This window comes from Aspergillus candidus (genome assembly GCF_002847045.1).
Source record: "Aspergillus candidus strain CBS 102.13 unplaced genomic scaffold BDW47scaffold_3, whole genome shotgun sequence".
Taxonomy (NCBI): Eukaryota; Fungi; Ascomycota; class Eurotiomycetes; order Eurotiales; family Aspergillaceae; genus Aspergillus; species Aspergillus candidus.
Window position 1 is genome coordinate 316168 of NW_020194008.1, and position 23192 is coordinate 339359.

The window sequence follows — 23192 nt, forward strand, 5'->3', positions numbered from 1 at the left end:
ACCATAGCAAGACAAAGAACGCCCCTTTTTCGCCCTCCTTGACACTGGTCGAAAGTCGTTTGTCGTCCGATCTTCCGTACTGGAGACGATCTCCCTAACCTCTCTCTGATTACCCCGGCGAATCTATCTTGCTTGCGCATCGGGGATCTATCGGCATCATATCATGTCGGGGACGTGTTCCAACGGCGGGGCGTGGTATGTCTGCAGCGCAAGAGGGTATTCGGGGTGCTGCTCGCACGATCCATGTACGGACGGGATATGTCGGGACCCCGCTCCCAAGAAAGAAGAACCTGCAACTCACAAGACGACGAAGGCACCGGATCCGACTACCCACACGGTCGTGGTTCAGGTAGAGACTCCAAAAGCTTCGTTAACGACAAATCCCACTCCACCCGAGACGACTCGAGCGCCACCTGCTCCGACTCCAACAAGTGAGACTGAGACCGAGACTGAGACCGAGACTGAGACCGGATTAGAAACCACCACAGAACTCTCCGAACAGCCAAGGTTTACAGTCACTTCTTCATTGGTCTCTGTGACGACCGGTGATATAACTGCCACGAACCCCACATCCACGCAGACCGCTACCCCCGGCCCCGTATCTTCTAGCGCGCCCAAAAACAATGGAGCTCTGATAGGGGGTGTCGCGGGAGGAATCGCTGCACTGATGCTTTTGGCTTTAGGTTGCTGTCTGCTCTACAGGGCACGCAAGAAGCGCCATCGAACATACGATCGTCGAAACTGGCGGAAACCCCACTATGCAGGGCAGAAACCCGACACTATCACCGAAAAACTAACCCGACGGTTTGGCCGATCCACCACTGGATTCTTACACCGTACGCGATACCCTGGTTGAGAGACATACTTCAGGCTATAACTAACTGAACAACCTTTACAGTCAAGAGAAACAGGACTCCATCGCTTTCTTTATACACCCAAGAATCCACCATCGGATCCTCGTCGTCGCCAACAGCCAACCCAATATATTCTCATAATTCCTCCCGCACCGACACCACTGCCCCCCCGCCACCATCTATCTCAATCCAACTCTCTGCGCAATCCTCTCCACGAGAAGTACTAGCACCGGCACCGGTACCAGCTCCGACACTCAGACCACTCCCACGAGGCATACCGGCCCAGTTCGCTCCAGCACAACATGCCCCAACACATCTCGCTCGAACACAACTCGCTCTACCCAGACTCATTCAAACACACGCCCCCCCAGCTCACCTCGCCCGAGCCCGCCTCGCCCCAGCCCCAACCCCACCCCCGAACCCAGTCCCAGCACCAGTCCCGAGACCACACCGACAAACCCAACCAGCCCCATCAAACCGACACACCCACATAACGCCCGAACTTTCCGACACAGGCTTCTACCGACAACGCGCCGAGCTAGCCGCAGAAAGCAGCCGCGAGCTGATCAACCTCGCAAGGCGGGGTCCCACACGAGGTTCATCCATGTGTTCCGATATGCAAGCCGCAGGACCATCCATGCCAATCATCACGGACGACGGGGTCGTTCTGACAGCCAACATGGAGCGTCTGGACGAAGACGACGTCGTGCCCGGGTGTGATGGCGTCGGCGACGGAAACCAGCAGCATATTATGAGTTTTATGGATTATGATCCGGCGAGGGAGATGGCGCTGCCTGCTTATGCGGCGGTGTGGGGGGAGGAGGAGAGGGAGGTGGTTGATAGGAAGAGTTGGATGCGATAGATGTTTATGTTTGTGGGGTGGGAGTGGTAATTGTACTAATTAGATCTTGACTTTGATTGTTTGTTATATTAGTTTCTGTTGTTGGGTATACCAGTTGATGTTTAGGATAGTATAGTATTGATCGATCATTTTGTGCTTCACCTTCACCAGATAATAACTTTTCATCAAAAACAAAAATTACCACCCCAAAACAGACAACACTCCAACAATAAATAATCTGAAAAAGAAACCAGACGAAGAGAAGAAAAGCATTATGCAAACTCCCTCGGCATCCCCCTCTCCTCCACCATCCGCAAATACCGTCCAGCAGTCATAGCCCTCAGCGCCTTCCCCCAAATCATCATCGGCACGACCGACAAATGCGCAATCAGCCCCATAGCCATCATCTGGAGATAAGCAGGCCCAATACCCGAGTGGATCAGCCACGGCTGACCAGCAAAAACAAACGCCATGCCGATCAGGTTGCGGAAGATGTTGATGAGGACGAGCGATTCGGCTGCGACGGCGCGGTAGGAGTCGAGGACGTATGTCTATTATTATCATCAATACCATTTTCCATCACTGAGAAGAGAGGACGAGGAGAAAGGTAAAATACTAACCTCGCCAATAATCGACGACGCGGTAAACCCAAACCCCATCATGCCCATGCCGACGACTGGAACCGGCCAGGGCAAACCAACATCGACGCCCACCCCGTACAAGACGAGACCGGCAGAAGTCAAGATGGCGGTGGCTAATAGCAGGGACAGACGGTGTTCGGGCTCGCGGATGCCGCGGTTGCGTCGTGCGACGAAGACGACGAACCAGTCGCTGAGGTTGCCGGCGTAGAGGGTGCCCAGAAGGCTGCCGATTAGGGCGGAGGCGTTTGTGAGGCCGACTTGTTGGCCGGACCAGTTGTAGGGGGAGGAGGTAAAGAATTCTAATGTGTATCAGTATACTTGTTTGGATGCATGGATGTGAGGAAAGGAGAAAAAAAATAAGACTCACCAGACTCAGTCGTGAAGATAGCAGCCCACCAGCAAATAGAGACACCCGTGAAGACGCCCGCCCAGAGAACAGGCGGGAACAGAGCGAGCTGAAACGGACGCAGGAAGAGGTCTCGCCAGGATTCATGCGGATTGACACCCCATGAGTGGAGGGGGTGAGTCTGTCGATAGGACTTCATTGCTATGGGCGAGGACGTGGTGGTTTGTGGAGTTTTGGCGTCTTCATCTATAGAGGTCCCATCTCGAGACGGGGTGTCGTATGTTCGGGGGTAGAGCGTCTCTTCCAGACCGACGAACAAGACCAATGCCATGATAGCCTATCCAATTAGCACCCAGTGCTTGGTTGGGGGAGAGAGAAGCATACGAATCCAATAGCCGTCATCCAAAAGCACCAGCGCCAGGACAGCTCAACGTAGACGTATCCGGCGACGAGGGGCTTTACAGTATCAGCAACAGCACCTTAAATCAAAAGCAGAAAAGTAAGAAATACATACAATAACAAACGCCCCGGCACTATACGATAGCGCCCAATATCCCACTTTCGATCCAATTTGATGCGCAAAATACGTATCCTGCAGCGAGATCTGGGGCAGTCCTTCTTTGGGACCACAGCCGATGCCCTAGACTATCATTAACATAATTCACACCAAAGGTAAGAGGACATACCCAAAACACGTTAAAAGCAACCCACACGCCCCATTGGGTCTGCACGGCGCCCATGATACTCCCCACCAGGGCCAGGAGCAGACCCATGATATAGACAGGGCGCCGACCAATTTTCATGGCAACCGGTTGCCAGAAAGTGGAACCAACACCGCTGAAGAGGAAGAGGATGGCGCTCCTATCACATATAAACACCTAGAAATATACAGTCATGAAAGACAGACATACCCTGTGTTCAAGCCATCAAAGGTAGTGTTCAAATCCGGCGCCAGACCGTCGTAGGCCACGCCGTAGAAGTTGATCAGGCCATTTTGGAAAAAGGTGTAGACGCACAGCAGCACCAAATGCAGCTTCTTGCGGCCGGGAGACCAATTCTACTGTCTTTTTAGAGGACGTGCGCGAAATCACGAAGAAAAGACCTACCAGGGGATCATTAGGGTCGTCACTGGGTGGCGGGATTAGCACGATTTCGGTATGCTTGCCCGTCGCATGCTTGGTAGACTGCTCGTGCGCGTCGTCGACGAGCAGGACCGTCCCCGGGATGAAGTTATCGGACATGATATGCAGGAGGGGATTGCATGTGGTAGGGATGGAAAAAAGAAGAAAAGAACAAATAATAAAAATAGAACGAAACAAAAGGAATGAAACAGCCAAGGATGCAATGTAATGTAATCAGCCTCGCTGGAAGCAAGGTTAAAAAGAAAACACCAAAATGCAACGATATCAGGTTCAGCTCATCCCGTAATTAACTCAAGCAATAGAAGATCTGAAACAAGATCGAGATGGACCTCCGAGGAAACCCTCGCCCGAACACCACGCTGAATCGTGGCGGGTTTCTCGTGGTTGACTCCCGATACGTTTGTCTACCTCGCGCGGTTTCTGATAGGAATCGATCATCGAGGCTAATGCAACTAAGCTGTAGGTCTGAACACCAACCCGACGATCGCTATACCCAATCGGTCTGGGATGAGCTCCACTAAACAATATATTGTGTGCTGAGCTCATCGCGGAAAGGGGTATGCATTATTGCACTGATTTTACAGTCTGGGAAGAATATTAACTATGCGTATGGAATCGCCGAGCGAATCCATAGACGGGTATATCAAAAGGAAACTCAAAATACATGCCTAGCAAAAGAAACCTACACCAGAATGGGAAGGAAGAGACAAAACTAAATTAAGTGGACCCAACTAGCAAGGATATCATTCCCTATATTGAAGCACCTCCACCGTCCGCACGATTCCCATTTCGCCCGAGTCATTACCCTCCCGAGCCGTCCCTCCGTCTTTGAGAGACGACTGGCCCCGCTCGGCTGTTATCATTGCCCGGTAGGCTCGCTCTTGGATCGGCGTCAGCTCCAGCCCGTGTTCAAGTCCGCTGACGCCGGCCTTGTCGATGCCGGGTGGGTCCGTCTCGTGGAGGATGGATTCGGTTGAGCTGGCTGGGGCCCCGCGGGAGGTGAAACCGCGAGATCGAGAAGCTGGGTAGGCGCTGGGACGTGAGATGCTCTTGGTGGGACGGGACTGGGCAAACGTGTGCAGGTGGAAGACACGTTTAAGGAGAGGCCATAGGAGGGGTAGGTTGCCGACGTATACTGCAGTGGAGACTTCGGCGACGTACCATTTCTGGGGATGTTAGTTTTGAATGACTGGAGATTGGTCCGTGAGGATAGGGAAGAGATATGACCCACTAGGAAGGTTAGGGTGTGCTGCTCGGAGAAGTTGTAGTAGCGATTGAGAATGGCCATAAGGACCTGGAGAGTTAGATGAGAAGGCTAGAATAGGGCTGGGAGGGATTCATACCACAAAGACTCCTAAGCTGAAGACCAGACAGAGGAGGATTTTTCTGCATACAGTTAATTTCGTGTTTTCCAACCGATAGGAGAGAAGACATACCGCTTCCAAGGTAGTCGCGAGCGCACAAGCAGTGGCAAAGGTATACACAGCATCATCAGATCAGAGGAGATGTTGAACACGGTGCTGGTAATGAGGTGGTTATAGTAACTGGCGCATTGCTCTATTGACCTCTCAGTATCCCCACTACCTAGTAGGATAGCTTCATGAAAAAACATACCTTCCTTGGCAGGCACATCCCAGTACATCGTGATGGGAGGGCCACACCAAACCGCACAGAACAGAATCTCAATCACGACAAACGAGACCGTGACATAAACCGCTACGGCTTTGACGACGATATGCTCGCGTAGCCCTAACCTAGAGATCGCATGTCAGCGATTCCTGTCCTAACATGACCAGCTGGTAAATCCACCCACGTCAACCGATTATACACCAGTAACAAACACCCCTTGACCAGCCACAATGAGCTCAACGTAAAGTGCTCGAGGGCAAATGTCATCTTGCTTCCCCAGACCGCCGACCGACGCGATTTTGGCGTCAGGGTGGCGGCAACCTCGGGGGACATGTAACTGCTGCCGTTGATGGAGACTTGGTTGACGCAGACCATGACTCCGGTAAAGGTGATCACCACGAGACACATCAGATAGTCGTCAACTTCGAGTTTACCCCATGATTGTTTCGCGATGCGTCGGGAGGCCAGTCGGCAACCGATGCAGAAGATCCCTATCCCGTCAGTCGCGTCCATCCAGCAGTTGATAGTGCAGTTCAATACCGATTACGTAGAGGATCCAGGACTCGATGAGCAGTTCCTGAGCGAAGCCATCCATAATGGAAGAAGGTTGACATGCACATCCATTCGATTCTCGAGGCTGGTTGGATGCATTGACAAGAGATTGACGAGAACAATGAATAAAGGGAACAATATGTCTGTCTTTCTCTCAGACCAGACGATGCATTCTCCCTCCGCCAGTGGCGCTGAAAAACCCCCAGCTCAGCTCATCGTCAACCAATGTAACCAAGCCAGCCCAATAAGTTGTCACGACGAGCCCTGATCAGAGTTCGTCCTCGGCCTTTAGGCCTTAGTCGTGCTCCACCGACGATCTTTACTCCTGGGCATGCTTGATCTCCACCCACGACATGGTCTCATCTCACAGCCACGGACGACGCTTATGGACTGGGTGGATCCGACGGGCCAAACCCTAAGATGTCCCCCCGTCGATAGTCTCAGCCCCCAACCAAGGATTCAGCTCCCACCAGGGATCCCGGCCATCGGCAAGGTGATCGGCAGGGCGCTTAAAAGAGTTGGCGTACCCTGGTGGTCGCATGTTAACACCGGGTTAATTTGGAATTAATCCCGCAAGCCGTGTTGCATTGCGCCAGGAGGATAGTGGGTAACTGAGTAGTATGATGTCTTGTCTTGGTCTAGTAATAGCCAGACTCTAAGTTGAGTCCGTGACTCCCAGGCCCAATGCTGACCCCGCAGCACGGACCATTCATCCGGATCGTCTTCGTACGCGTCCCACGATGGAATACTGAATATCCCTTTGTTTGTTGATAAACTTTATAGAAATATCAAATTAATCAACATGACTCCTGCGCAATCCTTCTCCCAAACCTCCTTCGACTACCTCATCGTTGGCGGCGGCACTGCAGGGTTAGCCCTAGCTGCCCGACTCAGTGAACAATCGCAGTGGCGCATCGGCGTCATTGAAGCCGGCCCCGCAGCGCTCGACGATCCCGTCATCAATGTCCCGGGTCGGTACGGCGAGTCCCTGGGCGGACCATACGACTGGCAGTTTGAGACAGTCGCGCAACCGGGTCTGAATGGGCGGGCGCTGGCCTGGCCGCGGGGCAAGGTGTTGGGAGGGACGAGTGCCCTGAACCTGATGGCGTGGAATCGCGGACATCGCGAGGATTATGATACGTGGGAGGAGTTGGGGAATGAGGGGTGGGGGTGGGATGGGTTGCAGTATGTTTTCTTTCTCTTGTAGTACTCTGTCATGGAAGATGCTGATATCGAGAGTAGACAGTTCTTCCTCCGCAGCGAGACATTCCACCCCCCCGACGAAGCGCACCGGAAATCGCATCGATCCAACTACCAGGCGGAACACCACGGGATAGACGGTCCGGTGCAGACAATGCATCCTCGCGAGTATGGACCATCCCATCGCTTCTGGCACGCCACATTGAATGCGATGGGCGTCGAGTCCAGTCCGGACAGTCTGGGCGGGTGCAATTCCGGCGCATGGAATATGGTATGCACAGTGGATCCGCACCGACAGGAGCGCAGCTACGCCGCGTCGGCGTATTACCGACCAATTCGAGACCGGGAGAACCTGGCCGTACTGTGCGAGGCGACGGTGCTGGAGATGCTCCTGGAAGAGGACGATGGGTGGACCGCGAAAGGCGTCAAGCTGCGCTGCAACGGGGAGGAGTTCACCGTCTCTGCAACAAAGGAGGTGATCCTGTCGGCGGGGAGCGTGCAATCGCCCCAGCTGCTGGAGCTCTCGGGAATCGGGGATCGAGGCGTCCTCGAGGCGGCCGGGATTCCCGTCAAAGTCGACAACCCGAACGTAGGCGAGAACCTGCAGGAGCATATGATGACAGCCACGGTCTTCGAGTTAAATGCCGACTTGACCACGCGGGACGATCTCCTGAACACGCCGGCCCAGCGTACCGCTGCCGACGAGGAGTACGCTGCCTCGCGGACCGGACCCTGGACCATCCTCCCCTGCTCCATCGCTTACTGTGCTCTGTCTACCCTCGCGCCGCCGGATCATGCCCAAACCCTGCATCGACACGCCGAGACCCTAGCCCAGGAGGCACAACACCCCCACGACGCCCTCCTCGCCCGACCATTCCACCTCGACAGCCACCGCGGACAGGTGGAGTATCTCTTTGACCTAGGCAACTGGAGCCCCTTCTTCACCCCCGAGCCAGGAAACAACAAGAAATACGGCACAATGCTCCAAATGCTGCAGTATCCCTTTTCTCGAGGGTCTATCCACATCCGTCCACGACGAGGCTCCAACGAGCCGGCAACAACCGTCGACGAACCGCCGGTCATTGACCCACGCTATTACCAGGGCGCAGGCGGACACCTCGACACCGAAGTCATGAAGCTGGGTCTGCGCTTTGGAGACAGAGTGTGCCAGACACCACCACTAGCTGACATCATTGCGCGACGGGCGTTTCCCGCACCGGATGATGACGATATTGACCAGTTTGTGCACGACTGCACCATGACTGATTGGCATCGTGAGTTTTCCTCTTCCTTGACTTGTGACATATATACTGACATAAGAAGCTGTTGGAACCTGCGCTATGGGCGGGAAAGACGGCGCACGAGCCGGAGTAGTAGACGCACATTTACGCGTGTATGGGGTTCGTGGGCTGAGGGTGGTCGATGCCAGTATCATGCCGTTGCAGATTGGGGCGCATATCCAGGCGACAGTGTATGCGATTGCTGAGAAGGCAGCAGCGATGATTTTGGAGGAGAATAGAAATTAAATTAGACTCCTAAATTATTGGAGGAGTCATGTGTCCCTCGACTCTAACTTGTATGGTCATGAAGACTATAGCTCTATGTATAAGTTGAAAAAGCTCTGACCAATATGCAATATACCCTTCAGACAGTCTGTTTTATACGGGTCAAATGTATCTATTATTGACTTTTCCTTTCTGAATGAAAGTATATCACTCCGTGACCTGTATGAGTGCTATTGTGGAGTGATTGCAACTAGACAACATTTGAGCTGACTTGCAGTGTTTACAGAGCTTTTCTCTCGTCTTTGGAATTTTGGCTCTTCTTACAACTTGCAACCTTTTCCTGACTTCAACTCCGCAATATTCTCACACATCTGACTGTTGCACTTCGACCCTTCCCCAAGATGTTGGCTAGGATATCATACTTCAGTCAAACATCTTCGACACCCTGTCTTGTACGAGCAAAGCTCAAATAGTATGGTTTTGATTCTATTCTACTATCATAGGCACAAGAGACTAACGCTTTACAGCTGAATGGAGGCCTTAAGCTTAGAAGAGCCTAGTCACCTGACTACTAGGCGTAGTGGCCTTTATGTTCGTTTCCACAGGGGCTGCCGTCTTCTGTTCTACATCTCCCATCGTTGACTTTCTCCGTCTTATCGGCCCAACAATTGTTATAATACACCCAGTATAGTTTAATTCGACATGAAAGCTGGTTATGCTCGAAATGAACGGTCCCTATGTGTGATCTGCAGACACCCTGCAACGGCCGGGCCACTAATCCTTGGTGTGACACCCTTCTCGTCAACCCTGGGGCTGTCTAACCTGCTGGACAGATCCTGATAAAGAGATTCCCACGGTATTTAGGGGTAAACAGTCATGTCAGAAATATACACTCTTGCCGTTCCAACAGGTCAGGTTCCATCCAACTTGTTATAGACTGTTTGTCGCTACCTACGAAGCCTCCACGAAGCTTCCCACCCCCGCGGATTGGCAGCGTTTGGCGGAGGCCACCATACCCCGCTATATATGTCCGCACGATGACAAGCGCAATGTGGCCACATCAATGATGGAAGGGCTCATCAGCAAGCACGCAGGGAAGATCCTTCGTAAAATCTTTAGAAAAGACCTGCTCGAGCAACTGCCGGCGGAGATCCTGCTGCAGATCTGCGAATTGATGGGCCCATGTTGGTACCTGACTGTTGTCGGGGAGACTCAGCGACTGATGGGAGAGTTGAAGGGGAAACGGGAACCCCAGCAGAACTCGCTGAATTTAGACCAGACCCGAAATGTGTGGATATCCCGCATCATGTACCGTGGAGTTTCGTACGTGTCACGTCTGCGCGACAAACCGCTGAGATTTACCGAACTGTCCGATCAAATTCAACTCCGGATACCCAGACGAATTGGCAAGATCGTCGCGTCCGTCGACGGCATTGGCGTCCGGGGGATACATTTTCTAGAACACACATCTGACGCTCCTCCACTCGATGAATCTCCATGGTACGAAGTTCTGCCCGTGTGCGACACAGACCAGAAGCTCTTCGTGAATAGCAATGGCCTGTTTATTAAAAGGATCCAACTCGAACGCGAGTTTCGTGGAGTGCCCTATATCTGGAGCTCTCCTTGCCCGCCTAAAATTTCACTAACGAACTTTTATCGTGCCTCAAAAAAGTCGCTCGGGAACGTCCGCGTACATTATATCAAATTCGATTCTCACGTACGGGGACTTTTGGCCTGCTGTACAGAGTATGGGCTTGTCGGGATTCACGGTCTCACCGATACGTCAACGACATTAAGAATGTTCGTTGACTTGATGTATCAACGCAAGCCGGAAAGTCAGAAGCACTGGATGTACTTCCCGTTTAATTCCCAGGAAACCATAGATTCAGCTTGGGTGCGGAGACTCGTTTTTAATTATCATGAGAACTGTCCTCCCTTGGTGGTGAGTTGGAAACCCAACCCTGATGCAGCCGATCCGTGACTCACCAACCAAGCTCCTCACATCCCGCGGGAGAACTATCACGTTCGGTCCTCAACTTCCCAGCGAGGTATACGGTTCATACCGATACGAGCTGTTGGGCGGGCCTCGCGACGGGCCAATCTCGGGTATCTTCCACGACGGACTAAACCTCGCGCTAAATCTCGAGTTCGACGAATCCATCGGCTACTACTATAACCATGGCGCAAATTATATCAGAGACATGGGAGTGACCTGTGACAATGAGTCGAGCGTCGAAGCTCGAAAGTCCCTGCCCGCAAATATCCACATGGACCCCCCTGCATTCCCCCCGAACGGAGACAGACTCGCCGGCACCTGGTACATGACAACGGCGTCCCTCGGTAACATCGCGAAGGCGCAGATCTGCCGCGATACCGACCAGTCACATTGTCCATGCCTAGGTCTCCTGTTGTACTACCACGATGGGCACATGGAGGCGATCGGACAGATTCGATGGGACCGCGATGTCAGTGAGGAGATCGATCGGCCTAGGTACATTGTGAACGCCATCATCGACGGACGGAACTATATCAAGGATGTTATCAACTGCGTATACGAATCGGAGCTCACGCGGGACGAGAGTACATGGCAAAGTCTGCCCGGAAGCGGCACAATCAGGTGGTGGTCTAGTGAGCTCGGGGATCGAGTCATAATAGACTAGATAGAGGAAGGATATGGCATTCATTTATTCTGCATCCGGCCAAGAAATAACTACCAAACACCAAGAGGGTGATCACTAGCCTATTCACTGATGAGTACTCACAATATCACAAACAGTCCGTTCAATAATCCAAGCCTGATCAGAATGCACCTCAGCATGTCCATGAACCCTATACCTATCCATCAGGGCCAAACAAGGAGAAGAATGCCGATGACACGTCCAACCCCCCCTTCGTACCAACCGAAGTAAACCCAAACACATAATCAATTTTAGAGTGACGTTCCAGATACACCCGGCAAGCATGAAGCAAACGCTCCTCCACCTCTTTAGCGTTCGGCAGCCACCCATCATACTCTTCGGCAGCTGAGTGCATGCCAGGGCCATTGCGCGCCGCTTTTCAAAATTCTCAGTCGCGATGTCCACACTGCGACCCTCGGTCTCTCTAGACGCCGGAGGCCCAGGACAAATGACCCATTCTTTGATTTTGAAGATGTGCTTGTTCCCTAGGTAGGATCATAACGCTTTGGTCGGAGGGGTGGGCCTGGGCGTTCTCCCATAGATGTGTAAGGAGTGGCGTGGCTATAAGTGTTATTCTGTGAATTGTTGGTTTAGTTAAAGTAGTGGGCTGGGACTCGGTACTAGAGAGTATTAGACTGCCTTGACGTGCTGGAGTCGCTTTTCAAAAGGCCGCTCCACTAGCAAAGAGAATCTTATGTAGATATATGAGATCGGCACTGATAGACCCACTTTGTCTATATGTATAGTCAAGTATTTTCTTTCATATGAGCGCTCCTTTCGCATACACGTTTTGACTGAGTGTCATGTTTAGGTCGGGCTTGATACGACTCATACCCCTATACTGAACGGTATATTGGGTATGAGGCATCTAGACTATCCCCTTGCAGCATTAGACCCTCAGCTGACAGACCTGGAAGAACAGGGTCTATTCACTACATAATTGTGCTGAAGATTGAGACTGACCACAGAATCGGATAGAGACACAGCTCAGCTGGCATGGGACGTCCGAAAAGTGGGTCTATACCAGCTGAGCTCTCTCAAACCTTATGCTAAGCCCTTGCAGAGCATCCCTTGCAGGATGTCCTTTATCTGAGCTCAGAATTCCTACTGAAGCACCAATATAAAGATGCGAACATCTTCGTAGGCGGCATTCCAATTTTCCTTTTCGAATAATCAACACATTGCAAAATACTTTCCTCCCATTGAACAATCAAGATGCGTTTCTACTCTATCATAATTGCCGCTTTTGCCTTAAATGTGTCTACTGCCTTCGCAAAAGGGCCTGACCACCTTGGTGAAGGCGAATGTTTCAAGTGGTGCAAAAAGCAGCGTTCTATTTGCCCTCCCGAGTCTCCCCCAAAGCAGCTTTCTGACGTATGTCCCTCTTATACTCCATACTAACTTGTGCTGTAATTATTTGAAAATTGGTTGTCTGATTATATTCTAGGGCTGCTGGACCTGCTGCCGTGATATGTCCTATCAATGGCCCGAGTAGAGAATAGGAGTCGAGATGCTTTTCGCCTATGAGCTTTTGGTCGACTGCAACGGACCTTTCTCGTGTATCTGTACTTGTGATTGCACTACTGGTAGATAGCTATTCAAACATCGGAGCAACACTATCCTATTCCTGTCATGAGGAATTCGACTAGCTCAATTTGTCCACATCAGTAAATTATCATGTAGAGGATACTGACATGAGTGAAGCTAATGTAGGGACACAGCCCATCTAGTAGAACTAGACGCTCGGTTGATATGAGACATCCAAACGTGGATTCCATACCAGCTGAATCTTTCACGTTGGTATGTATTAGGTCTGTTATGTTTGCGAGGAAAGGGGATTTTGGTCAGGGCCACGAGCACTGAGCTTTTGCCTGCCGACTGATCGCCACAGACCACGAGCTGTGGCAGGGAGAGCACGCTTTCCAGCCCAATTTGCGCAATTGCGAGACGATTTCAAGGACGCGTTGTTGCTCGTGTGTTTCCAGGTTCCAATGCTGCTGTGGCTAGATGACTATGCGATGTCCTGTCCGACGGACCTTATTCTACATAAGTCTCTTCTTCCTCGAACCCAAATCTATCACTTACCGGCTGGAGGTAGAGCCTCATTCCACATCTCAACTCATGCAATCTCAAATTCGTTGGCAGCAAGAGGATAAATTGTAGAATTGTGAAGTTATTGCAAATTTTAGGAAAGAGAAGTGGGAGTATTGGTGCTTAGGATGTTGGAATTGTAGATTACAAAAAGGAAGAAAGCAGGAAATCAGCAAAGGGGGGAAAGGAGAAAGACTCTTTTTCTTTATCAAAATAACCAGGAGTATTAACTTTAGGAACTGGCACAGAAACAAGAAACTGTTACTAGCCTGCGATATGACAGTCTTCTCCCCCTAGAAGAGTAATTTTGGACCTTTGACTATCATGCTGTGATCTCGTCATTGTCATTGACCTTCTGCATTCCACGTCATTTCCCTTGATTCTGATATAATAAGTATTTAAGACCCTACAAATATTCACAAAATCTGATATAATCACGTACCATCTATACCAGTAGAACTGGAATATGATCAAGCAGTCAAAGAAAAAGTCTTTTAATTTATCTTCTCTTTTTTCTTCTCTTTCCTCTATCTTCAGTCTTCCACTCATCTATATACTCATCTAGATTACACTCCTGGTCATACATTCTTCCAATGAGCAAACGGAAGGAAGGGCGATAGCTTAGACTCGCACCCCAGGGCCATATGACAGCCTCTCAATGGCCATTTCTTCGATAACGTAGGTCAACTGCTGGATTCCGGTCAGTTTTTTTAGACAAATAAACCTCTCTTGATGACTTGGAATTCGACACGAACAACCATTGTTTACACTCTATGGGTCGTGACTATGTCAGACATACCCAGTTCCAACGGTTATGTGTCGCATAGGCTCCTAGCTTTTGATCATGACAATAACAGCATGACGTGCATCCCAGTCTCCGATGTAGATACCCCACGGGGATCGGCACGACACTCGGCTGCCGATCCCTCTCGGCAATCGGCATAAGCTTATGCGGGGTCAATTTATCTCCTTATTACCTGGGGAGTACTATTGACCATATTTCACATCGTGATGCTTACAATCCATACTACTTCCCACAATTATCTCACAGAAAGAAAACATGTCCCTCCCCACATTCGACAGTTTGTCTCTCGACCGCCGCGGCAATGTCTTCATCATCACCATGCAAAAGGCCCCCGAGAACCGACTGACCTCCTGGTACTGTCAGGAGATCATCAGAGCTTTTAGAACAGTTCAGCAGATACTAGGCCCTGATTCCGAAGGGGCGGTCATCACGCGCGGGAATGACGACAAATTTTGGTGTACGGTGGGTATTCCAAACCCATATCTAGCTGGGATCGTACCTTTGCTGGCGATCAGGAATGACATCTGCTAGGGCCTTGACCTCGACGAGCCAGACACAAACCCTTTTGCAAACACTAATGGGTTTTACCCGGTATGCTCTATATACACCCATCTGCCCATTGCTTTTCCCTATGTATACCCGTCAGAGAAAAAAAAGAACGAAAGAAAGAGAGAAACTTATGAATAAGATGCTCCACACAATCCTCGACTTCCCCTACCCCACCATCGCCCTAATAACAGGCCACACCTTCGGCGGCGGCTGTCCCTTCGCTCTCGCCCACGATTACCGCATCATGAACGCCAACCGGGGCTTCCTCTGCATGCCGCCCGTCAACCTCGGCCTGCACTTCGACGGGATCGGCCTACTTCCGCGTCTGAAGCTGCGGCCGCAGATCGCTCGCAAGATGCTCCTCGAGGCACACCGCTGGACGGGCAAGGAGGCGCTGGCGGATGGGGTCGTCGATGCCATTGCTGAGCCGGAGCGCATGTTGGACGTTGCGATCCAGATGGGGGAGAAGTGGGCGCCGAAGGCGAAGATGGGGTATTTCTCTCTTTCTCCTTGGATCTTCCGTCTTTTGATGCGATTTTGTTCCATTATCTTGAGTTGAATGAAAGGCTAATTCTTCTAGCGTCTATGCGCTGTTGCGCGCCGAGTTATACGGGGATGCAATGCAACAGTTTCAGAAAATCAGTTACGTGCATGGCAGGATGACCTCCTTGTCTGCGAAAGCTAAATTTTGAGTTGGTTGAGTTCCATACACCGTACGCAATGCGGCAATGGGATTGCTGGTGTGGGACTGGATCAATATATTGGATCAAAACATATATCGATACTAGTTATATATCTTATTATATTTGTCAAGATAGTCAAAACTAGTGGGTTTAAAGTATTTTAAATACATGTATGGAACGTAAAATCACTATATTAAGGGATTGTGCTCGCTAGGCGTCTGACTACTACTACTACTACTACTACTACTACTACTACTACATCGAACCATGGGCAAACTAGTCTAATTACAGGACCCTGGCGAGCTCAATTCTCAACCCGCCAGACCTGTAGCAGTCGGTTGAGCTTAATGTTGAATGGAATTTGGTGTTATATTTAGACTTCATGTACCTTATCCTAGCATTAACTATTCATCACCCAGACTATGGAATGGGCCTCGCAGTTTTTAAAGAAATAATTTAGCGTCGTAGCATTATTATTTCTGGCTACACATATATTCATCATTCTTTTGTACTTTCCAAGCAGATTGCAAGAAGCTAGGGATTTGTATAAATAAGGTTATAAGCCCGGATTCTTTATCTCCATGTCACTGTAGGGTTAGAGTGAGATTAGAGTGAGGTCAGAATGAGATCAGAGTGAGAGTATGATAGACTAAATTGAAGGTCAGACAAATTTATTATTGAGTATTGACCCATAGAGTCATAGTGCAGTAGAGCCATGATATACCCGTTATAGTCACATAGGCCTTTTGACTACCGGCATATATTCCCCCTTGCTTCAACCACTGGGATTCAATCTCTTACAACATCCATCTAGTACGCTAGAATTACTCGCAGATCCTCGCAAGAATTTTGATAATTTCCTAAGTATGTCACTCTATTCAAGATCTTCGACCGTCACGTCCCTCCGGCTCCAAACGCCGTACATAGCCTTTCCACCCCGCCTCGTCGCGCTGAGGGATCGCACCCACACCCAGAGACAGCCACACAGCACTTCTCACGCCCATCCGGAATCTTGTGCTGAGCAGCAGAGGCAGACGTTTAGGCCTTCAAATTCAGGATACGGATCCAGACATTTCGCTGACATCGCACCGTTTACTCTGTGGGACACCGAGTCAGACGACTTTCGACATCCTACGCCTCAGCAAAACCAGTGGATTTTGGAACAATTTAATGCTGTATCTGTCACGTACACTTGGCCACGGATCATCATTGAAACACCTTCCCCACCCTCACCAGTGCCATTGACTGTGGCGTGTGTGGCGGCCGTTTTCGTTCCTGTTGGTTCACGGCCCCGTCACCTCACCACCCCGACAGGTTATAGCAATCCGAGGCTACCTGATCCCATACCACCACATATGCACTTACCAAAGTGGGGACGTCCCAAGAGCGAGCAGTGCCAGGTTGTGACGGAGAAACTAGCCCAGACCATGAATATCAAAGCCATAAGTTTTATATCTCCGATAATCATTGTCGAGCTTTGCCATCAAGATGGGAAGAAGTACGAACGGAGATCTCTACCAGGAATTGTGGGCGGTCGAGCAACAATATATCACCACAGTGCTATGCCATTCTGGGAAATGGCTGAGCAGGCAAGGGAGCGCTTAATTGATCCTTTGGATGCGGTCCAAGACACGACGAATTATCTTGAATCAGATGCGAAAACCATGTGCCCGGGTGTACGTGTTGAAAGTGGCCCAGTATCAAGGCACGGGGAATTCTGGACTGCAACCATGGCCTCGTCGGCCGGAGTTTTGCTCCGGTCAGTGCATGAAGGTCCACGTTTGACCGTCTCCAATCATGGTTTTTTAGGCACCGATGAAGTCTACCATCCTTCCTCACAAGCTGCAGGACTGTGTATTGGGCAAATCACAGAACGATTTGAACATCTAGACATCGCCCTTGTTCGATTGTCCCCCTCGTCCTCGTTTACCAATAGCGAGTACTTTCAAGCTCAGACACCAACAAGGCTCCTACGATCAAATCAGGTGTTAGAGAATGTTTGGTGCAGTCTAGACGGAATGGCTACGGGCCTGGTTTTTCTGCGGCTGGTTGGTGTTCGGATGCGCAGAGCCCAGCGTCCTCCCGGTGTTGTCATCCCTTTTGCTGAGTTCTTAGTCGAGAACATAATGGAATTTATTGGGCCTGCCGGAGGCCGCGTTCGAGATGGTGTTTGCGGAGCCCCAATTGTGGTCGATGATGGGCAAGACGGCGGGGTCGTGGGTTTCTTCCAGCTGGGGGCGCAGGACTCAGACTGGGCATTATCGCCGTGCTTAGACGAGCTGCTAGATCGGGATTGGGTGCTGGTCTAACCAATCTTGTCTGTGTGGATAGAGCTACGGCAGTTGAAAGCACTGCGATCAGCACGCTTAGTCTTCTGGAGATGTGCGGATTTGATGTGCGGTTGATGCGAGGTATTTCGTATGCCCCTCACGTAGTGTCTGATAGCTTACGTGCTTTTGTCTTTGCCTAGTTAAAAGGAAAGAGCTAATCATGTAAGAATTGAGAGTTGTTAAGTTTTTATCAATATAGCTAATATATTACCCCTGGCATGTATGGTATTATCTTCTTCTTCTTCTTCCTCCACTTCCACTTGGGGGGTTGGGGAAACCCTTTCTTGGCTGTCTTCTTGGAGGTGATTGATAAGTTGATAACAGTAGTATAAGGAGGTGCGGCCCAAACGTCTTTGAGCATGCCAAAACTCTTAGTAGAATATGTAGAAACAGGGTTTACTACTGAAAAGGGGCGCGATATCGACCAAGACACACTCCCACCAAACGGTAGTAACGCTGCCGACAGAACTGCCGGCAAGCACACAGACCAGCTGCCAGCGATTGTTGGCCAGAATAAACTAGAGCTTGACTAGCTGAGTTCTCTATACAATGGGATGGTCGGTGTGGGTCTGACTTTGTACGTACTGTGGATCAATACATTGGATCAGTACATATACACGTTACTCCTTGCACTCTTAAACATACTATAAGCAAGCAGATATATGACCAGCAAAAGGAACAGTAAGTAATTACAACTTCAGTTTCCTCCCCTCCCACACCTCCACCTCCCCACTAGCCGCATATCCCACAGGGAAATACTCCGGCCCAAGAATCCTCTTCTGCACCTTCCCAGTCGCCGACTTGGGCAGCTCGCCCTGAACGACCCGCAGCACAGTCGGCAGCTTATATCCCGCCAGCTTGCTCCGCAGATCGTGTCGTAGTCTCTCCAGCAGACCCTTCCTGCCACGACTACTATCCTTCAAACACACAGCGGCTCCCACTCGCTGTCCAAACTCATCATCAGGTACACCCACCACCATAACCTCGGCAACGTAGTCCAACCCGAGAACCTCGCGCTCGATGTCCAGCGCGGAGATCTTGTAGCCCCCGGATTTGATAATATCAAGGGATGCTCGACCCAAGATAAAGTAATATGGGCCTTCTTTCCGCGCGATGTCTCCGGTTTTGAAGTACCCCTCTGCGTCGTGGGCATCTGCCGTCGCTTTCTTGTCGTATAGATATCTCGTTTTCCATCAGAAGAAATTCCACGCTTATGAAAGGAGGGTGGGAAGGAAAAGTACTTTGAAAATATATGCGGCCCCTTAACCAGCACCATCCCATTCTCATCCAACTTCACCTCAAGCCCCGGCACCGCCCGCCCAACGCTATTCGGCGGAGTACGGGCGTCGTCTACGCCCATCATGAAGCAGACCCCTATCTCCGTTGCACCGTACCGCGTTAGAATGCGCTTTCCGTCTAGGATACGCGTCCAGAAGTCTTGCACGGGAGCCGGCAGCGCCGAAGTGCCGCATAGTAGCACACGCAAACTTTGTGCCCCGTGTACGTACGCCTGGCGCTTCTCCTCCGGGAGCTGGTTTGACTCAAAGTACCGCATCATGCGGATATAGATAGTCGGCACGCCGGAGAAGACCGTCAGGCCGCCACGGCTCCAGCGCTCCCACGTCCAGGCGGCGTCGAAACCGCCGCTGCGGAACTCGACACATGCGCCTATGGTCAGGTAGGGAAGGAAGTTGATTGCCACGCCGGTGATGTGGTGCACGGGAAGCATATGCAGGATTGTATCTGTTTCGGTGATGCCGTAGTGGTCTGCGATGGCTTCTGCGGCTCTGGTCAGGTAGCTCCGGCGTTGCACGGCGCCTTTTGGAGGACCGGTTGTGCCAGATGTGAAGATTATGAGACTGGCTAAGTTGGGGTCGAGCTCGCGGTTGGAGGAGATTGTGATTTTGTCTATCATGAGGGCAGTCGGGTTGCTGTTGGTGTACGGCTGTATGGATTGGTAGAAGATGTTGCCGTGGATAGAGGTCACGGACTGTGCTAGATTTATAGATCCTCGAGAGCAGACAATCGCTGCGCAGCGGGCGCGATGTACGAGTGCGCTGGCTTCCTCTGTCGGAAGAACGACAGCTGTAGTAACGTCAGACAAACATCGTTGGTAGAATTGGGAGCACGTACTCAGTGGAACGACAGCCGCCCCCAGTGCCAAAATGGCTATGAACCCCACTGCGTACTGGTAGCCTCCTGGCGCCAGTAGCGCAATGGGTACTTCGCGGTCATGGAGCAGATCCTCTTGGATATCTGGAGACAGCGTCTCTTGCAGTTTCTTCCGCAAGGCCAGTCCATCTACCAGCAACTGTGCGTAGGTTTTTTCCACGCCGGCGTGTACATCTCGGATGGCAATGCGGGATGTGCTTCTGTTGGCATATTGTAATAGCTTTCCGAGAAAAGGCAGGTTGGGGAGGACGTGGTCACCGGTGTGGGGAGGTACCAGCAGAGTACGATCTCCGTTGCTCATTTTAGTACTTGCCTATGTGAATATTGTCAATAGCACGAGACCGACTATTCAAATCATCTCGAAGCTTGTCGTGGTAACTCAACTCAAGCCGACTGCCGACTAACCGGTGATACCGTGCGGGGGATCGTCTTCAAACTCGGGTTCGACGATGCGGGGCGCATTTAAACCGAGGGCGTTGGATCTTGATCAGACACACAGCTTTGTTTGAAGCAAATATGTCAGACTTCACAGATAAACTACGTCCAAAGCAGCCTGACGGCCCGGAGATCCTAACCCTCGAGCGAGTGGGCTCCGACATAGCCGTAAGGGAATTGGCACACCATCTGCTGGGCCAGGACGGCTTCCTCGAGCGCCAGACACGTATCCTCCCCATCGTCCAGAAAGAGCCGTTATTTGACAAGACACGGCAGCAGAATCTGTCACGCCCCGAGCGGTTCAAGCTTGCTCTGGCGCGGGCTAAACAGCTACGTCGGCTGTCGGATCAATATGGCTGGACTCTCCAGGAGTACAAGCTGGCGGAGTATCTTGTAGACGACGTCTCGCCATACATGTTGCAGATGGAAATGTTTGCGACAACCATTGAAGAACAAGGCACTGATGCGCAACGTGCCCACTGGATGCCTCTCGTCGAGTCGTGGCAGGTCGTCGGCGCCTACGCGCAGACGGAACTAGGTCATGGAAGCAACGTCCGTGGCCTCGAGCTGGAGGCTCGCTGGGATACAGAGAATAAGTGCTTTGTCTTACATAGCCCAACCCTCACGTCGAGCAAGTGGTGGAATGGAACGCTGGGCCGCACGGCCAACCATGCCATCGTCGTAGCGCAACTCTTGCTACCGCATCCAAACTTCCCCGGTCAGTTCGTCTCGCATAGCCCGCAGCCTTTCATCGTCCAAGTGCGCGATATGACTACTCACCAACCCCTCGACGGGATTGTTATCGGCGACATTGGGCCCAAGTACGGCTATGCCACTATGGATAACGCCTATATGCTGTTCGACAACTTCCGGTGGGTTTCAAAATCAAACGGACCTTACAAATGCTGAACCGACTAACCAAATGTCCAGAATTCCCCATTCTGCCCTTCTCAGTCGCTACGCGAAGGTTGATCCAGAAACGGGCCACTTCTCCAGACACGCCGTGCCAGCCGTGGTATACGGCTCGCTCACAGCCGTGCGCTCACGCATCGTGCAGCACGCGCGGTTAGTCCTAGCACGGGCTGTCACCGTCGCCGTCCGATACACGGCGATTAGACGACAATTCCGAGACCGTGACGCCCCCGATACAGCGCCCGAGCTGAGCGTGCTGGACTATCCCACCGTTCAGATCCGGATCCTGCCCCTGCTAGCAACGACATACGCGCTGCACTATGTGGGGCAGGCCATGCAGGCGACGTACGAGCGCACGCGGAGCGAGATTGAATCTGGGAGTTTCGCCAGCTTGGCTAACATGCATAGCATGTCGTCTGGGTTGAAGAGCCTGTGCACAATGCTGGTCGCCGACGGCATCGAAGTTTGTCGTCGCGCGATGGGCGGCCATGGATATGGTGGCGGGAGCGGACTCATCCAGCTCAACAATGATTACCTGTCTAAGCCGACGGTTGAGGGAGACAATTGGATGATCACGCAGCAGACAGCGTCGTATCTCATCAAAAAGATGTCTGCTGCGGTGGCGGCGGTGGACGACTCCCCCGCGGACGCGCTGGATTGCCAGTATAAGCTGTTTCTGCAGGGCCGCGCGAGCGGCGGGTCATATCGTATCTTCCATGAGGATTATGATCTCGTGCGGAGCTTTCAGCGGAGGGCAACTGTGTTGGTGTGTCTTCACAATGTCCATACCCCATTGAGACGTACTGACGGAATAGGCACATAATGCGTATGTCGAACGAGTCATCAAGAAGCGATCGTGGAGCAGTCTTATGATCCAGCTCCACAAGCTCAGTCGTGCCCAGTCGCAATCAATTCTAGTTTCCACCTTCTTCGATGCGCTCAACTCTGAGAACAATCTCCGTCTCTCCGAGCCGTTGCGGCGTGTCCTATGGGATCTGTTCCGTTTGTTTGCGCTGACCACTATGGAAACCGACAGCTATGACTGTACGCCCTTGCCCTTATATGAGTTCCTATAATACTCGAAACTGACACGACATAGTTCTCGCCTCCCAGGCCGCCTCTGGCGCACAACTCGATATTCTTCCCGCGCGTATTCAGGAGCTCATGGGACGCGTTCGGCCACACGCAGTCAGTCTGGTTGACGCGTGGATGATCCCGGACTTTCTTCTTGATAGGTAAGTAGTCACCCTATTGTCAGATGGACAAGGAAAGGATGACATCACTGACATCTCAGTGCTCTGGGACGCTATGACGGACGCGTATACGAGGATCTCTTCAATCGAGCCCATCGCCAGAATCCACTCAACCGGATGACAGTCAATCCTAATTATTGGGAGGATGAGATTGTCAAGGGACGGGATGATATGAAAAGTATACGGACAAAACTTTGATGTCTTTGATCAGCAGTGGAATTGTTCAAAAGACTGTAGAGACGTGTTGTTGATTCTATCGACTATTCGTCTAATTTTTTCAATGTTCTTTCTCCACACACTTAATCTAGGTGTAAAACCACAAAACCCATTCGCTTGATAGATTCATCTCAAGCAATATAAGACAGTGCATCAAGCAACAATGCCTCTGTTCTATTCGAACTATAATCCTTCACTGTATACCTATTCTACCCAATCAGATCACTTATGACAACAGAGCATGTTTAGATACATGCCGGATTCCTCAAAACACGCCATCCCCTGTCCCTATCAGCGTCGGTTTCATGGATCCTGAGTGGTCCGGTGAAGTCCCTCATTTGTCCAATGTGGCCTCACT

The 23192-nt window shown here is 51.2% G+C and overlaps 11 protein-coding genes across 11 annotated transcripts; 7 read left to right on the forward strand and 4 right to left on the reverse strand.

Moving 5' to 3' along the window:
- Nucleotides 1-1491: 1491 nt before the first annotated feature.
- BDW47DRAFT_122277 (uncharacterized protein) lies at nucleotides 1492-1746 on the forward strand (the record flags this gene model as incomplete). The annotated part of the gene is made up of 2 exons (XM_024815814.1): nucleotides 1492-1662; nucleotides 1717-1746. 2 exons carry the CDS (start codon nucleotides 1492-1494, stop codon nucleotides 1744-1746), a joined length of 201 nt encoding a protein of 66 aa, XP_024675839.1.
- A 163-nt stretch (nucleotides 1747-1909) lies between these two features.
- Nucleotides 1910-4201, reverse strand: BDW47DRAFT_98631 (MFS general substrate transporter). The gene is made up of 8 exons (XM_024820681.1): nucleotides 3789-4201; nucleotides 3594-3739; nucleotides 3369-3543; nucleotides 3197-3322; nucleotides 3067-3138; nucleotides 2704-3019; nucleotides 2316-2635; nucleotides 1910-2246 (listed from the first exon to the last, which is right to left on the reverse strand). Exons 1-8 carry the CDS (start codon nucleotides 3921-3923, stop codon nucleotides 1968-1970), a joined length of 1569 nt encoding a protein of 522 aa, XP_024675840.1. The 5' UTR covers nucleotides 3924-4201; the 3' UTR covers nucleotides 1910-1967.
- A 283-nt stretch (nucleotides 4202-4484) lies between these two features.
- BDW47DRAFT_98635 (uncharacterized protein) lies at nucleotides 4485-6432 on the reverse strand. The gene is made up of 7 exons (XM_024820682.1): nucleotides 5994-6432; nucleotides 5638-5944; nucleotides 5439-5578; nucleotides 5261-5381; nucleotides 5168-5210; nucleotides 5056-5118; nucleotides 4485-4990 (listed from the first exon to the last, which is right to left on the reverse strand). Exons 1-7 carry the CDS (start codon nucleotides 6046-6048, stop codon nucleotides 4568-4570), a joined length of 1152 nt encoding a protein of 383 aa, XP_024675841.1. The 5' UTR covers nucleotides 6049-6432; the 3' UTR covers nucleotides 4485-4567.
- A 66-nt stretch (nucleotides 6433-6498) lies between these two features.
- BDW47DRAFT_98638 (GMC family oxidoreductase) lies at nucleotides 6499-8849 on the forward strand. Its single transcript, XM_024820683.1, has 3 exons — nucleotides 6499-7190; nucleotides 7248-8479; nucleotides 8529-8849. Exons 1-3 carry the CDS (start codon nucleotides 6808-6810, stop codon nucleotides 8729-8731), a joined length of 1818 nt encoding a protein of 605 aa, XP_024675842.1. The 5' UTR covers nucleotides 6499-6807; the 3' UTR covers nucleotides 8732-8849.
- A 556-nt stretch (nucleotides 8850-9405) lies between these two features.
- Nucleotides 9406-11444, forward strand: BDW47DRAFT_98641 (uncharacterized protein). The gene is made up of 2 exons (XM_024820684.1): nucleotides 9406-10652; nucleotides 10705-11444. The coding sequence occupies exons 1-2, from the start codon at nucleotides 9774-9776 to the stop codon at nucleotides 11368-11370; spliced, it is 1545 nt and encodes a 514-aa protein (XP_024675843.1). The 5' UTR covers nucleotides 9406-9773; the 3' UTR covers nucleotides 11371-11444.
- BDW47DRAFT_98642 (uncharacterized protein) lies at nucleotides 11434-11843 on the reverse strand. Its single transcript, XM_024820685.1, has one exon. The coding sequence runs from the start codon at nucleotides 11752-11754 to the stop codon at nucleotides 11455-11457; it is 300 nt and encodes a 99-aa protein (XP_024675844.1). The 5' UTR covers nucleotides 11755-11843; the 3' UTR covers nucleotides 11434-11454.
- Nucleotides 11844-12546: 703 nt separating this feature from the next.
- BDW47DRAFT_98643 (uncharacterized protein) lies at nucleotides 12547-13042 on the forward strand. Its single transcript, XM_024820686.1, has 2 exons — nucleotides 12547-12762; nucleotides 12836-13042. Exons 1-2 carry the CDS (start codon nucleotides 12604-12606, stop codon nucleotides 12881-12883), a joined length of 207 nt encoding a protein of 68 aa, XP_024675845.1. The 5' UTR covers nucleotides 12547-12603; the 3' UTR covers nucleotides 12884-13042.
- A 1497-nt stretch (nucleotides 13043-14539) lies between these two features.
- BDW47DRAFT_132293 (enoyl-CoA hydratase/isomerase family protein) lies at nucleotides 14540-15525 on the forward strand (the record flags this gene model as incomplete). Its single annotated transcript, XM_024817520.1, has 4 exons — nucleotides 14540-14746; nucleotides 14816-14875; nucleotides 14973-15325; nucleotides 15414-15525. 4 exons carry the CDS (start codon nucleotides 14540-14542, stop codon nucleotides 15523-15525), a joined length of 732 nt encoding a protein of 243 aa, XP_024675846.1.
- A 1496-nt stretch (nucleotides 15526-17021) lies between these two features.
- Nucleotides 17022-17893, forward strand: BDW47DRAFT_98645 (uncharacterized protein). The gene has a single exon (XM_024820687.1). The coding sequence runs from the start codon at nucleotides 17079-17081 to the stop codon at nucleotides 17823-17825; it is 747 nt and encodes a 248-aa protein (XP_024675847.1). The 5' UTR covers nucleotides 17022-17078; the 3' UTR covers nucleotides 17826-17893.
- A 642-nt stretch (nucleotides 17894-18535) lies between these two features.
- BDW47DRAFT_115090 (acetyl-CoA synthetase-like protein) lies at nucleotides 18536-20319 on the reverse strand (the record flags this gene model as incomplete). The annotated part of the gene is made up of 3 exons (XM_024814758.1): nucleotides 18536-19028; nucleotides 19088-19931; nucleotides 19980-20319. The coding sequence occupies 3 exons, from the start codon at nucleotides 20317-20319 to the stop codon at nucleotides 18536-18538; spliced, it is 1677 nt and encodes a 558-aa protein (XP_024675848.1).
- A 215-nt stretch (nucleotides 20320-20534) lies between these two features.
- On the forward strand, nucleotides 20535-22816 carry BDW47DRAFT_132294 (acyl-CoA oxidase; the record flags this gene model as incomplete). The annotated part of the gene is made up of 5 exons (XM_024817521.1): nucleotides 20535-21325; nucleotides 21384-22131; nucleotides 22181-22409; nucleotides 22465-22600; nucleotides 22660-22816. The coding sequence occupies 5 exons, from the start codon at nucleotides 20535-20537 to the stop codon at nucleotides 22814-22816; spliced, it is 2061 nt and encodes a 686-aa protein (XP_024675849.1).
- Between the last annotated feature and the right edge of the window lie 376 nt (nucleotides 22817-23192).

What these genes read in the sequence shown, in the direction of transcription:
- BDW47DRAFT_98631 (XM_024820681.1), bottom strand. Translation starts at nt 3,923, where the DNA reads ATGTCCGATAACTTCATCCCGGGGACGGTCCTGCTCGTCGACGACGCG. An exon ending in TTTGATGGCTTGAACACAGG is followed by an intron (nt 3,544 to 3,593) that starts GTATGTCTGTCT and finishes TATATGTGATAG; the next exon opens with GAGCGCCATCCTCTTCCTCT. An exon ending in CGTCGTCGATTATTGGCGAG is followed by an intron (nt 2,247 to 2,315) that starts GTTAGTATTTTA and finishes TGATAATAATAG; the next exon opens with ACATACGTCCTCGACTCCTA.
- BDW47DRAFT_98635 (XM_024820682.1), bottom strand. Translation starts at nt 6,048, where the DNA reads ATGGATGGCTTCGCTCAGGAACTGCTCATCGAGTCCTGGATCCTCTAC. An exon ending in CTGGATCCTCTACGTAATCG is followed by an intron (nt 5,945 to 5,993) that starts GTATTGAACTGC and finishes CTGACGGGATAG; the next exon opens with GGATCTTCTGCATCGGTTGC. An exon ending in GGATGTGCCTGCCAAGGAAG is followed by an intron (nt 5,382 to 5,438) that starts GTATGTTTTTTC and finishes AGAGGTCAATAG; the next exon opens with AGCAATGCGCCAGTTACTAT.
- BDW47DRAFT_98638 (XM_024820683.1), top strand. Translation starts at nt 6,808, where the DNA reads ATGACTCCTGCGCAATCCTTCTCCCAAACCTCCTTCGACTACCTCATC. An exon ending in TGGGGGTGGGATGGGTTGCA is followed by an intron (nt 7,191 to 7,247) that starts GTATGTTTTCTT and finishes TATCGAGAGTAG; the next exon opens with ACAGTTCTTCCTCCGCAGCG. An exon ending in CACCATGACTGATTGGCATC is followed by an intron (nt 8,480 to 8,528) that starts GTGAGTTTTCCT and finishes TGACATAAGAAG; the next exon opens with CTGTTGGAACCTGCGCTATG.
- BDW47DRAFT_98641 (XM_024820684.1), top strand. Translation starts at nt 9,774, where the DNA reads ATGATGGAAGGGCTCATCAGCAAGCACGCAGGGAAGATCCTTCGTAAA. An exon ending in AGAACTGTCCTCCCTTGGTG is followed by an intron (nt 10,653 to 10,704) that starts GTGAGTTGGAAA and finishes TCACCAACCAAG; the next exon opens with CTCCTCACATCCCGCGGGAG.
- BDW47DRAFT_98642 (XM_024820685.1), bottom strand. Translation starts at nt 11,754, where the DNA reads ATGGCCCTGGCATGCACTCAGCTGCCGAAGAGTATGATGGGTGGCTGC.
- BDW47DRAFT_98643 (XM_024820686.1), top strand. Translation starts at nt 12,604, where the DNA reads ATGCGTTTCTACTCTATCATAATTGCCGCTTTTGCCTTAAATGTGTCT. An exon ending in CCCCAAAGCAGCTTTCTGAC is followed by an intron (nt 12,763 to 12,835) that starts GTATGTCCCTCT and finishes ATTATATTCTAG; the next exon opens with GGCTGCTGGACCTGCTGCCG.
- BDW47DRAFT_98645 (XM_024820687.1), top strand. Translation starts at nt 17,079, where the DNA reads ATGCCATTCTGGGAAATGGCTGAGCAGGCAAGGGAGCGCTTAATTGAT.